Raw genomic sequence first — 13,185 nt, 5'->3', positions numbered from 1 at the left:
TACACATCAATCCAGAGCATCCCAAACATCCTCAATGGGTGACATGTCTGGTGAGTATGCAAGCCATGGAAGAACTGGGACATTTTCAGCTTCCATGAATTGTGTACAGATCCTTGAGACATGGGGCCGTGCATTATCATGCTGAAATGTTTATTTTATTTAACTATGCAAGTCAGTTAAGAACAAATTCTTATTAGAATGACGGCCTACCCCGGCCAAACCTTAACCCGGACAACGCTGGGCCAATTTTGCGCCGCCCTATGGGACTCCCAATCACGGCTGGTTGTGATACAGCCTGGAATCAAACCAGAGTCTGTAGTGATGCCTCTAGCACTGAGATGCAGTGCCTTAGACCACTGCGCCACTCGAGAGCCCAAACATGAGGTGATGGCAGCGGATGAATGGCATGACAATGGGCATCAGGATGTTGTCACGGTATCTCTGTGCATTCAAATTGCCATCGATAAAATGGAATTGTGTTCATTGTCCGTAGGTTATGACTGCCCATACCATAACCCCATTGCCACCATGGACCATTCTATTTACAATGTTGACATCAGCAAACCGCTTGCCCACACAACGCCATAAACACTGTCTGCCATCTGCTCAGTACAGGTGAAACCGGGATTCATCCGTGAAGAGCACATTTCTCCAGCGTGCCAGTCACCATAGAAGGTGAGCATTTGCTCACTGAAGTCGGTTACGACGCAGAATTGCAGTCAGGTCAAGACCCTGGTGAGGATGACAAGCATGCAGATGAGCTTCCCTGAGACAGTTTGTGCAGAAATTCTTTGGTTGTGCAAACCCACAGTTTAATCAACTGTCCGGGTGGCTGGTATCAGACAATCCCACAGGTGAAGATGCCGGATGTGGAGGTCCTGAGCTGGTGTGGTTACATGTGGTCTGCAGTTGTGAGGCCGCTGGGACATACTGACAAATTCTCTAAAACGACGTTGGAGGCGGCTTATGGTAAAGAAATGAGCATTCAATTCTCTGGCAACAGCTCTGGTGGACATTCCTGCATTCAGCATGCCAATTACAAAACTCGAGACATCTTTGGCATTGAGTTGTGTGACAAAACTGCACATTTTAGAGGCCTTTCATTGTCACCAGCACAAGGTGCACCTGTGTAATGATCATGCTGTTATAATCAGATCTTTATATGCCACACCTGTCAGATGGATGGATTATCTTGGCAAAGGAGAAATGTTCACCAACAGGGACATAAACACATTTGTGCACAACATTTGGGAGAAATAAGCTTTTTGTGCTTCTGGAAAATGTCTGTGATCTTTTATTTCAGCTTATGAAACACAGGACCAACACGTTACACGTTGCATTTATATTTTTGTTCAGTTTAGAAATAGGCATATTTCCTATTATTTATTTAATTTCCATGATCATTGCAGAATAAAATCCTCACCTTTTCTGACTGTGATGGTTTCATAGGAGACTCGCGAAATAGATTATATGCCTACAACAAGTTAGGATAGGCTACCATTCTTCCCATTTATTCCCATTTATTTAATTGGACCGATTTCACAGTAGTAAATAGATAAGCTATTTCAAGCAACCTATTTTGCTCTATGCAGACCACACGGCGTGCGGTTTATAAAATGCAGGTGAACAGACAGTTGATATTTTGCATTGGAGTGTGTAGGCTCCCACTGTAAGTAGACCTACTGTAGTTTATTTTTTGTTTCAGAATTTGTGGGCAGTGCAGAATAATTAGGTTCCAGAAAAGGTGAATGCAAAACATAAATGCATTCAATCTATCTGTTTACAGGTCCACAACAATTTGCAATTGTTTTTGTCTTTCAGAAACGGTCAGATAGGCCTACAGCAAATGTCACTGCAAAATATAAATTTTTACCAACATCTCCAAAGACATTTGATCAAGTTTGCCATTGTCTTGGCCTAATTCCAACAACTCCAAAGTATAAAGCAAATAAGGGTGTTATTGTCACCATAAAATATTTATGATGGTCTAGTTCGCGGGCGCACGTTTTACGACAGGTCTGATTTATAGCGCGAAACATGCGTATGTAGGACTATGGCATGCGCCAAGTTTATACATGTCAATATTTTTGTGGATGTGCAGTTTTTTCAGAAATGGGCATGCAGATATTTATGTGTTCAATTTATGCAAAGGTTATAAATGAGGTCCCTGGATTGTCTTAAGAAAATGAAACCAAAATATTTAGGCAGACTTCATCCAGTGTCCAGAAAAATTGATTTGTACTATACCAAACATGTGCATATCAATCAAATGTATTTATAAAGCCCTTTTTACATCAGCCGATGTCAGAAAGTGTTATACAGAAACCCAGCCTAAAACCCCAAACAGCAAGCAATACAGATGTAAAAGCACGGTGGCTAGGAAAAACTCCCTAGAAAGGCAGGCACATAGGAAGAAACCTAGAGAGGAACCAGGCTTTGAGGGGTGGCCAGTCCTCTTCTGGCTATGCCGCGTTGAGATTATAACAGTACGTGGCCAAGATGTTCAAACGTTCATAGATGACCAGCAGGGTCAAATAATAACAATCACAGTGGTTGTAAAGGATGCAACAGGTCAGCACCTCAGGAGTAAATGTCAGCTGGTTTTTCATAATCGCGCATTCAGAGGTCAAGACAGCAGGTGCGGTAGAAAGAGTCGAAAACAGCAGGTCCGGGACAAGGTAGCACATCCGGTGAACAGGTCAGGGTTCCATAGCCGCAGGCAGAACAGTTGAAACTGGTGCAACAGCATGACCAGGTGGACTGGGGACAGCAAGGAGACATCAGGCCTGTGGCCCCGTCCGATGATACCCCCGGACAGGGTGAACCAGGCAGAATATAACCCCATCCACATGCCAAAGCACAGTCAGTCCCCACACCACTAGGGGATATCTTCTAACCACCAACCTACTACCCTGAGACAAGGCTGAGTATAGCCCACAAAGATCTCCCCCACGGCACCAACCCGAGGGGGGCACCAAACCCAGACAGGAAGATCACATCAGTGACTCAACACAGAGGGGGGGCGCCAAACCCAGACATCAAGATCACGTCAGTGACTCAACCCACTCAAGTAACGCACCCCTCCTAGGGACGGGATAGAAGAGCACCAAGAAGCCAGTGACTCAGTCCCCGTAATAGGATTAGAGGCAGAGAATCCCGGTGGAGAGAGGGGAACCGGCCAGGCAAGGGCAGTTTTTTGCTCCAGTGACTTTCCATTCAACTTCACACCCCTGGGCCAGACTACACCTAATCATAGGACCTACTGAAGAGATGAGTCTTCAATAAAGACTTAAAGGTTGAGACTGAGTCTGCGACTCTCACATGGATAGGCAGACCGTTCCATAAAAATTAAGCTAGGAGAAAGCCTTGCCTCCAGCTGTTTGCTTAGAAATTATAGGGACAATAAGGAGGCCTGTGTCTTGTGACCGTGACGTACGTGTAGGTATGTACGGCAGGACCAAATCAGAGAGATAGGTAGGATCAAGCCCATGTAACGCTTTGTAGGTTAGTAGGAAAACCTTGAAATCGGCCCTAACCTTTACAGGAAGCCAGTGTAGAGGCCAGCACTGGAGTAATATGATCACATTTTTTGGTTCTAGTCAAGATTCTAGCAGCCATGTTTAGCACTAACTGACGTTTATTTAGTGCTTTATCCGGGTACCCAGAAAGTAGAGCATTGCAGTAGTCTAATCTGGAAGTGACAAAAGCATGGATGAACTTTTCTGCATTGTTTTTGGACAAAAAAGTTAGATTTTTGCAATGTTACAAAGATGGAAAAAAGCTGTCCTTGAAATAGTCTTGATACGTTCGTCAAAAGAGAGATCAAGGTCCAGAGTAACGTCGAGATCCTTCACAGTTTTATTTGAGACAACTGTACAACCATCAAGATTAATTGTCAGATCCAACAGAAGATCTCTTTGTTTCTTGGGACCTAGAACTGGAATCTCCGTTTTGTCCGAGTTTAAAAGTAAAACATTTGCCGCCATCCACTTATGTATGAAACACAGGCTTCCAGGGAGGGCAATTTTGGGGCTTCACCATGTTTCATTGAAATGTACAGCTGTGTATCATCTGAATAGCAGTGAAAGTTAACATTATGTTTCTGAATGACATCACTTTGGACCATGTTAGTTTGTTGGTGATGTGGACACCAAGGAACTTGAAGCTCTCAACCTGCTCCACTACAGCCCCGTCGATGAGAATGGGGGCGTGCTCGGTCCTCTTTTTCCTGTAGTCCACAATCATCTCCTTTGTCTTGATCACGTTGAGGGAGAGGTTGTTTTCCTTGCACCATACGGCCAGGTCCTCTTTGAATCTGAGTATTTCTCCAAAGCTCAGTTGTTCTGAGTCTGCACAGAACTGCAGGACCTAGGGTCAATGGAGACACTCAAGTTTTTTAATCCTGTATCTCTTGACATATTCATGAAAATAGTCATGGCCTCTAAACTGCTGCATACTGGACCCTATTCCAACTAAACTACTGAAAGAGCTATTTCCTGTGCTTGGCCCTCCTATGTTGAACATAATAAATGGCTCCCTATCCAATGGATGCGTACCAAACTCACTAAAAGTGGCAGTAATAAAGGATCTCTTGAAAAAGCCAAACCTTGACCCGGAAAATGTAAAAAAAATAACAATAAAAAAAAATTGGCTTATATTGAATCTTCCATTCCTCTAAAAAAAAAAATGAAAAAGCTGTTCCTGCCTTCCTGAAGACAAATAATGTATACGAAATGCTTCAACCTGGTTTTAGACCCCATCATAGCAATGAGACTGCACTCGTGAACGTGGCAAATTACCTTTTAATTGCATCAGACCAAGGCTCTGCATCTGTCCTCGTGTTCCAAGACCTGCTTGACACCATCGATCACCACATTCTTTTGGAGAGATTAAAAACCCTAATTGGCCTACACGGACAAGTTCTTGCCTGGTTTAGATCTTATCTGTCTGAAAGATATCAGTTTGTCTCTGTGGATGGTTTGTCCTCTGATAAATTAAGTGTAAGTTTCGGCGTTCCTCAAGGTCCTGTTTTAGGACCGTTATTCTTTTCACTAGAACTCTTGGCGATGTCATTCGGAAACACAATGTCAACTTTCACTGCTATGTGGACTATACAAAGCTGTACATTTCGATGAAACATGGTAAAGCCCCAAAATTGGCTTCCTGTTAAGGCTAGGGCTGATAAAGGTTTAACTGCTAAACTACAAAGCATTACATGGGCTTGCTCCTACCTATCTCATCGATTTAGTCCTGCCGTACATACCTACACGTATGCTACAGTTACAAGACGCAGGCCTTGTTATTGTCCCTATAATTTCTAAGCAAACAGCTGGAGGCAGGCCTTTCTCCTATAGAGCTCTATTTTTATGGAATAGTATGCCTATCCATGTGAGAGACGCAGACTCAGTCTCAACCTTTAAGTCATTACTGAAGACTCATCTCTTCAGTAGGTCCTTTGATTGAGTCTAGTCTGGCCCAGGAGTGCAAAGGTGAACGGCAAGGCACTGGCACGATGAACCGCCTTTGCTGTCTCTGCCTGGTCGGCTCCACTCTCTCCACAGGCCCTATTACGGGGGCTGAGTCACTGGCTTACTAGTGCTCTTCCATGCCATCACTAGGAGGGGTGCGTCACTTGTCTGTGACTCGACCAACTCGTGATCTTCCTGTCCAGTTTTGCGCCGCTTCGGGCTTGTGCGGTGGACGAGATCTTCGTGGGCTATACTCAGCCTCGTCTCAGGGTAGTAAGTTGGTGGTCTGTTGATATCCCTCTAGTGGTGTGGGAGCTGTGCTTTGGGAAAGTGGGTGGGGTTACATTCTGCCTGGTTGGCCCTGTCCGGGGGTATCGTCGGACGGGGCCACAGTGTACCCTAGAGTCAGGTGTGTTAGCTGAGGTTGGGGCAAAAGTATGTCTGCAATCAGGCCGCCGAGGACTGGAGATCCCATCCGAGGACCAGTGCATGGTGCTGTGGTTCCCAAACCTCTCATCTGTGACCTCCAGATATTTCACAACTTTGTTGTAGCATTGAACTAGCTCACCTTATTCACCTCATGTAAGGCTTGATGATTATGCTGCGTTCATAACCAATTGTGACTTTACCACACGAGTGGGAAAAATCCAACTTGTAATTACTAGTAGGAAACTCGTCTATCGTCCTGAGCTCACACTTCTCCCACATCTAACGTCACCTACTAACGAAATGACCTCGACAACAGCATATTCAGCAGTTAAATGTAACAAAACATTGTTATAATAAATAATCTATTCATTTATTGTTTGAACACTATAATTTGTTAACAAGCATGATAGCTGTACTTTTAGTTTATGGTTTATGCTGCTTGTTGGCCATTTAGCCAATCTGCATTTCTCAACGAGGTCAAAGCATGTGGATGCATCCAACTGGTATTTAAGACTTCACAACTGGTAAATTCCCACCTCCCACTTGGTTACGAACGCAGCATTAGTTGACAAGTTGAATCAGGTGTGCGAACTCAAATACATGGATCGGCTGGGGGAGGTTTGAGAACCGCTAGATAGAAGATGATCTTTATAAAGTTGTCATAGCCCCCCATCAGTCTGCAAACTCAGTCAAGTGCCTATTTCCAAATTGAGCTCCCTTTTTACTTGTGGATATTGTACAATAACCAAGATAGTAAATATCCAGTCCACCTTTCCCATGCTGGCTTCTTGGAATTGTAGGCATATTGCTCTTCAGTGCAGGGGTCGAATTTAGACGGGCAAAAGTCTCTTCATGAGCCATTAGAATATGTTAGATGTGGGCCTCCCGAGTGGCACAGCGGTTTAAGGCACTGCATCGCGGAGCTAGAGGCCTTACTACAGATCCGGGTTCATTCCCGGGCTGTGCCACAACCGGCTGTTGTGGGCTTTCCCATAGGACGGCACACAATTTGTCCAGCATCGTCCGGGTTAGGGGAGGGTTTGGCCGGTGGGGCTTTACTTGGTATTTCGTGCCATAGCGACTCCTTGTGGCGGGCCAGGTGCCTGCCGGCTGACCCCCATCACCAGTTGAACAGTGTTTCCTCCGACACATTGGTGTGGCTAGCTTCCGGGTTAAGCTGGCAGGTGTTAAGGAGCGCGGTTAGGCGGGTCATGTTTCAGAGGACGCTGTTCAGCTGACGACCGGGGTCAGCAATGAGTTGCAGCGATGAGACAAGATCGTAATTGAAATTGCGAGGGATAGAAAAAATATATATATATGTTAGATGCTGGTATATTCAGAGCCTCCGGAAAGTATTCAGACCCCTTGACTTTTTCCACATTTTGTTACGTTACAGCCTTAATCAGTTACAGGATTCAATAAAAAAGAAACCTTAGCAATCTACACACAATAGCCCATAATGGCAAAGCGAAAACAGGTTCAGACATTTTTGCTAATGTATTAAAAATAAAAAACAGAACCTTATTTACCTTATCCTTTGCTATGAGACTGAATTGAGCTCAGGTGCATCCTGTTTCCATTGATCATCCTTGAGATGTTCTACAACTTGATTGGAGTCCACCTGTGGTAAATTCAATTGATTGGACATGATTTGGAAAGGCGCACAACTGTCTATATAAGGTCCCACAGTTGACAGTGCATGTCAGAGCAAACACCAAACCATGAGGTCAAAGGAATAGTCCATAGAGCTCCGAGACAGGATTGTGTCGAGGCACAGCTCTGGGGAAGGGTACCAAAAAATGTCTGCATCATTGAAGGTCCCCAAGAGCACAGTTGCCTCCATCATTCTTAAATGGAAGAAGTTTGGAACCATCGAGGCTTTTCCTAGAGCTGGCTGCCCGGCCAAACTGATCAATCAGGGGAGAAGGGTCTTGGTCAGGGAGGTGACCAAGAACCTGATGGTCACTCTGACAGAGCGCTAGAGTTCCTCTGTGGAGATGGGAGAACCTTCCAGAAGGACAACAATCTCTGCAGAACTCCACCAATCAGGCTTTTATGGTAGAGTGAACAGACAAAAGTCCCTCCTCAGTAAAAGGCACATGACAGGCCGCTTAGAGTTTGTCAAAAGGCACCTAGACTCTCAGACCATGAGAAACAAGATTCTCCGGTCTGATGAAACCAGATTGAACTCTTTGGTCTGAATGCCAAGCGTCTGGAGGAAACCTGGCACCATCCCTACAGTGAAGCATGGTGGTGGCAGCATCATGCTGTGGGGATGTTTTTCAGCGGCAGGGACTGAGAGACTAGTCAGGATCGAGGGAAAGATGAACGGAGCAAAGTACAGAGAGATCCTTGATGAAAACCTGCTCCAGAGAGCTCAGGACCTCAGACTAGGGTGAAGGTTCACCTTCCAACCGGACAACAACCTTAAGCACACAGCCAAGACAACGCAATAGTTGCTTCGGGACAAGTCTCTGAATGTCCATGAGTGGCCCAGCCAGAGCCCGGACTTGAACCCGATCGAGCATCTCTGGAGAGACCTGAAAATAGCTGTGCAGCAACGCTCCCCATCCAACCTGACAGAGCTTGAGAGGATCTGCAGAGAAGAATGGGAGAAACTCCCCAAATACAGGTGTGCCAAGCTTGTAACCTCATACCCAAGAAGACCAGAGGCTGTAATCGCTGCCAAAGGTGCTTCAACAAAGTTGAAGATAAAAAAATGTATCTTTAAATTAGCAAACATTTCTAAAAATCTGAGTAAAGGGTCTGAATATTTATGTAAATGTGATATTTCAATTTTTTTTATCTTTAAATTAGCAAACATTTCTAAAAATCTGTTTTGCTTTGTCATTATGGGGTATTGTGTGTAGATTGAGGGAATAAAACAATTTCATAAATTTTAGAATAAGGCTGTAACCTAACAAAATGTAGAAAAAGTCAAGGGGTCTCAATTCTTTCCGAAGGCACTGTAGGTAGCTTATTAAGTGTGCATGAAACATTACAAATATGACTGTTTGTATTCATTGAATCAGATTATTGTTGAGTTGTGCAAATTATCATTCACAGCATAGATAAAATGGTATGATCATGAAACACATGCTCATGACAGACGAGAAAGAATAGACCAGGTAGAAACTCTTCTGAATGTAAACAGACATTTATTCTATGATACCTTCTGGACAATTACAACCTCTAGGCACTAAATACAAAAATGTATAACATACAGTGGGTACATTTTTAGACCACAAGAACAATACGTGTAGAACTATACATGAAAAAGAAATGTGCAGATTTCAACACCAACACACAGCACCCAGAATCAGATGGGTCCATGCATGTAGGATTTGTTCTGGGCTATCAGATTATGCCTAATGATGGGTACTGGGCAGTGACTCCTGTTGCTCAGAAATCCACTAACTGATCTCTGTTTGACATGTGGGCTTCTTACAATGTTCCGCTAGTTCAACTAATTCAGTCTCATCTTACTCAACCAAGAGCAGTATACTGAGGCATATATCCTCTCACAGATTGTAGCTACAATGTCTCTCTCAGTCCTCAATGGTGCTGTTTTCCCCCACAAAGCATTTTCATTTATTCCCACTGATGCCTTCATTAGGACTCCTTTGTAGTGAAGCATTTGCCACAACCATAACACCTACACGGTTTTTACTTTTAGTATGGCGCTTTTTGTGGGCCTTTAAATTACTTGCTGATGTAAAGCCTTTTTTGCATAAAGGACATATATATGGTTTCTCCCCTGTGTGAGTCCTTGTGTGAACTGTCAGACCAGAATGACTACTAAAACATTTATCACAAAGACTGCAATTATATGGTTTTTCACCTGTATGGGTCCTCATGTGCACTTTAAGATGAGGGCCATTGCTAAAAGACCTGCCACATACACTACAGCTATGTGGTTTCTCCCCTGTGTGAATCCTCATATGCATACCCATATGGGCACTCTGAGTAAATCCTTTGCCACAGTCAGGACAATGATACGGTTTCTCCCCTGTGTGACATCTGATGTGTTTTTTCAGATTAGATTTACAGCTGAAACATTTCACACAATCACGGCACTGATAAGGTTTCTCACCTGTGTGGGTCCTGATGTGTACTTTCAGATTAGCTGCACTGTTGGAATATTTACCACAAAAAGGGCATGGAAGTAGATTCCGTCTGTGGCACCTCATATGCATTTTCAGTTTACTACTCATAGTGAAACATTTACTACAAACATCACAAGAAAACCTAGTGTCAATATGAGTTTGGAGGTGATCTTGCATACTCTCCGTGGAATGAAAGTTTTTTTCACACACACCACTATCGTCTGCGTCCTTCGCATGCATTTTCATATGACAAACTAGAGAACCCATGGAGTTAGCTACAGAACAGTCTAGATTAACTGCAGCGAGAGTCTGGGTGTCACTGGTTGTTTCTAATAATCTGTAGTCCTCTCCATCAGATTCTGTGTTGATCTGTTCATTTGAGGTGCTGGGAAAATGTGAGGTCCAACTTGAAACCTGATCATAGTGACTTTTCACAAAGGAAGGAGAGAATATGAACTCTTCCTCCAGCCCTTGAAGCTGCTCTTCCCCCTGATTGGTCCTGAGTTCCTCCTGTTCCTCTTTAACCTCCTGCCCCAGATTGGGCCTCCATTCCTTCTCACAGTGTTGCTGCTCAGGGGGAACCTCTTCCTTAGAGACAATGAGCTGCTGGAGGTCTGGAGAGAAGAAAAAAAGGGGATGAAACCACAAATGCTGGATTTAGGCCTAGGCCTGTACTAGCCCAATAATGGACTAAAGGAGCCTACCTAACCTTACTCCTTATAGTCTTATGATTATTTGGATCCCCATTGGCTTTTGCAGAAGCATCCCTTCATATTACATCAAAATCAATTTACAAGGCCTCCCGAGTGGCGCAGTGGTCTAAGGCACCACTACAGATCCGGATTCGATCCCGGGCTGTGTTGCAGCCGGCCGCAACCGTGAGACCCATGAGGGGTCGCACAATTGGCCCAGCGTTGTCCGGGTTAGGGGAGGGTTTGGCCGGCTGGGATGTCCTTGTCCCATCGCGATCTAGCGACTCCGTGTGGTGGCCGGGCGCATATGCGACTTCGGTCGCCAGCTTGTGGGGTCCTTCTTCCGTTTACACACAGATGATCAGACACAGATAGCTAATTAGCAGAACGTTGACTGTCTTCCACCTGTCTTCCCTAAAACAAGCATTGTCACATGGAAATATGACCATGTGTGAAATTAACCCTAAAAGGTGTGTAGTAATTTAACCGTTATTTATTTATTTTTAATTCACGCTGATATGAAATATACTGTACATTACTTATGTTTTCAAAATTGTACCGCAAGCAATGTGTCTTAATGTTTAGAGCAAGTGTCGAGGCTCTTAACAAAACTCCCCCGGCCATAAATTACTATCACAGAGTTTCTAAACATACAGTGGCGCTTAAAGGATGTCACGCTGCTTGCTTAGCGGGTACCACTTCCTCCCTATTCGGCACATACCTGGCTTGACCACAGGACCTCTGCTTCACAGAGTACCACATACTCCCTGAAGCGTCTCTACCGGTCGTGCCACTCATATACTAGCCATTGAGTGCAGTTCACACATCGTCATGTGCTACATTCACCCTTCAAACTTAATAAACAGCCCAACATCCCAGCGTATCATTCCGGATCACGACACCACTGTACTGTCCACCAAACATACTGTGCTGTCTTTGATACTATCGTCAATATGCGCTAAAGGTAGTTAGGGCTAGGTTTGTACTATAAAATTCATCTTTAGCAAGGAATTAGGCTATATACCAGTTTCCCAAAGGCATCTTAAGGATAAATGTATCGTTAGAACCATTGGTCTGATGATCTGGGACAGGTTTCCCAAAGGCATCTTAAGGATAAATGTATCGTTAGAACCATTGGTCTGATGATCTGGGACAGGTTTCCCAAAGGCATCTTAAGGATAAATTCATTGTTAGAACCCTTTCAATTTGCCTATAAACTGGTATAATTCCTTTCTAGAGGAATTTTCGAGTGACGCTTTCTGGAAAACAGGATTATTTACAGAAAATGACAGTTAAAGCGACAAACCTGCTCGGTGTACCTTAATTTCAGGTTTAATGACGATATCCAGCAGCTTCTGTAAACGGACGTTCTCCTCCTTTGTACGGAAACATTCTTCCTGGTACTCTGCTATCGTTTGTTCAACTACCTCGAATATCTCCTCAGCAGCCGCCGTTAATCGCTGGTTAAGAAACACTCTGAACAACAGTATTTTAGACATGTTCAGGGCATGCAAGTTTAGTTTGCTATTTACCTGAATTACGAGCTTGCTAGCACTGAGCTATATATGAACGGACCCTGGTTGCTAGCACTGGAACAAAAAACAGCGTCTCGTTAGCAACACTAAAAAGGCGAATCGCAACCAATTGACAGGTGCATACACCGCAGCCTACTGAACTGGAATATGAGACCGGTCACGACATATCTATACTGCTCTATTCTCTTAACTAACTTTAATCCCGACAAACCTCACTACTCCCGTCACCCCCACGTAAAATACCGCCCACTCCCCATTCACTTCCGGGTCACGGAATTTAAGGCATTTTCTGAGTAGAGCGTTGTAGATGCATAGTTTATGCACTACTCAAGGTACACAAGTATAGTTTTGTAGTGTTCAGTAGGAAAACAGTAGTATTTACAGTAGTAATCAGGTAAGTACAGTATTTTTACTACTTGATGTTGGTAGTAAATAACTAGTCAAAACACTACAGCTTTACTACACAGGCTTATCAGTAGTAATCAGGTAGTTTTTACTACTTCTTTGCAGTGGTGTAAAGTAGTTAAGTAAAAATACTTTAAAGTACTACTTAAGTAGTTTTTTGGGGTAACTGTACTTTACTTTACTATTTATATTTTTGACAACTTGTACTTTTACTTCACTACATTCCTAAAGAAAATAATGTACTTTTTACTCTATACATTTTCAAATAAAATTTTATTTGTCACATACACATGGTTAGAACCCTTTTCCCTGACACCCAAAAGTACTCATTAAAGGGACCCTTTATTGTCGACACGGAGACCCGACGATCCATCACGACTGGTCTGATGTAATCGCCCGATGTGGTCTCAACAGGCTATTCCGTTACGATGTCTCCGAAGAACCATCTGCTAGCCCCGGCCCTCTAGCTTTCTGAACGCCGTGTCTACTCGCCTGACTCACCTATTGCTGTTCATTGGACCCTTTGATCACTCGGCTACACAGCTGATGC

At 43.9% G+C, this 13,185-nt stretch overlaps 1 protein-coding gene across 1 annotated transcript; it reads right to left on the bottom strand.

The window, feature by feature from the left end:
• Window positions 1-9,035: 9,035 nt before the first annotated feature.
• LOC115159990 (zinc finger protein 664) lies at window positions 9,036-12,552 on the bottom strand. The gene is made up of 2 exons (XM_029710189.1): window positions 12,002-12,552; window positions 9,036-10,617 (listed from the first exon to the last, which is right to left on the bottom strand). Exons 1-2 carry the CDS (start codon window positions 12,192-12,194, stop codon window positions 9,485-9,487), a joined length of 1,326 nt encoding a protein of 441 aa, XP_029566049.1. The 5' UTR covers window positions 12,195-12,552; the 3' UTR covers window positions 9,036-9,484.
• Between the last annotated feature and the right edge of the window lie 633 nt (window positions 12,553-13,185).

Source organism: Salmo trutta, chromosome 23 (genome assembly GCF_901001165.1).
Source record: "Salmo trutta chromosome 23, fSalTru1.1, whole genome shotgun sequence".
In the NCBI taxonomy this organism is placed as follows: Eukaryota; Metazoa; Chordata; class Actinopteri; order Salmoniformes; family Salmonidae; genus Salmo; species Salmo trutta.
This window is presented reverse-complemented; position numbering and strand designations above follow the sequence as displayed.

Excerpts from the sequence above, each read along its gene's own strand:
- LOC115159990 (XM_029710189.1), bottom strand. The coding sequence starts at position 12,194 with ATGTCTAAAATACTGTTGTTCAGAGTGTTTCTTAACCAGCGATTAACG. Across the intron at positions 10,618-12,001 it reads AATTAAGGTACACCGAGCAG|ACCTCCAGCAGCTCATTGTC; the intron begins GTTTGTCGCTTT and ends TCTTCTCTCCAG.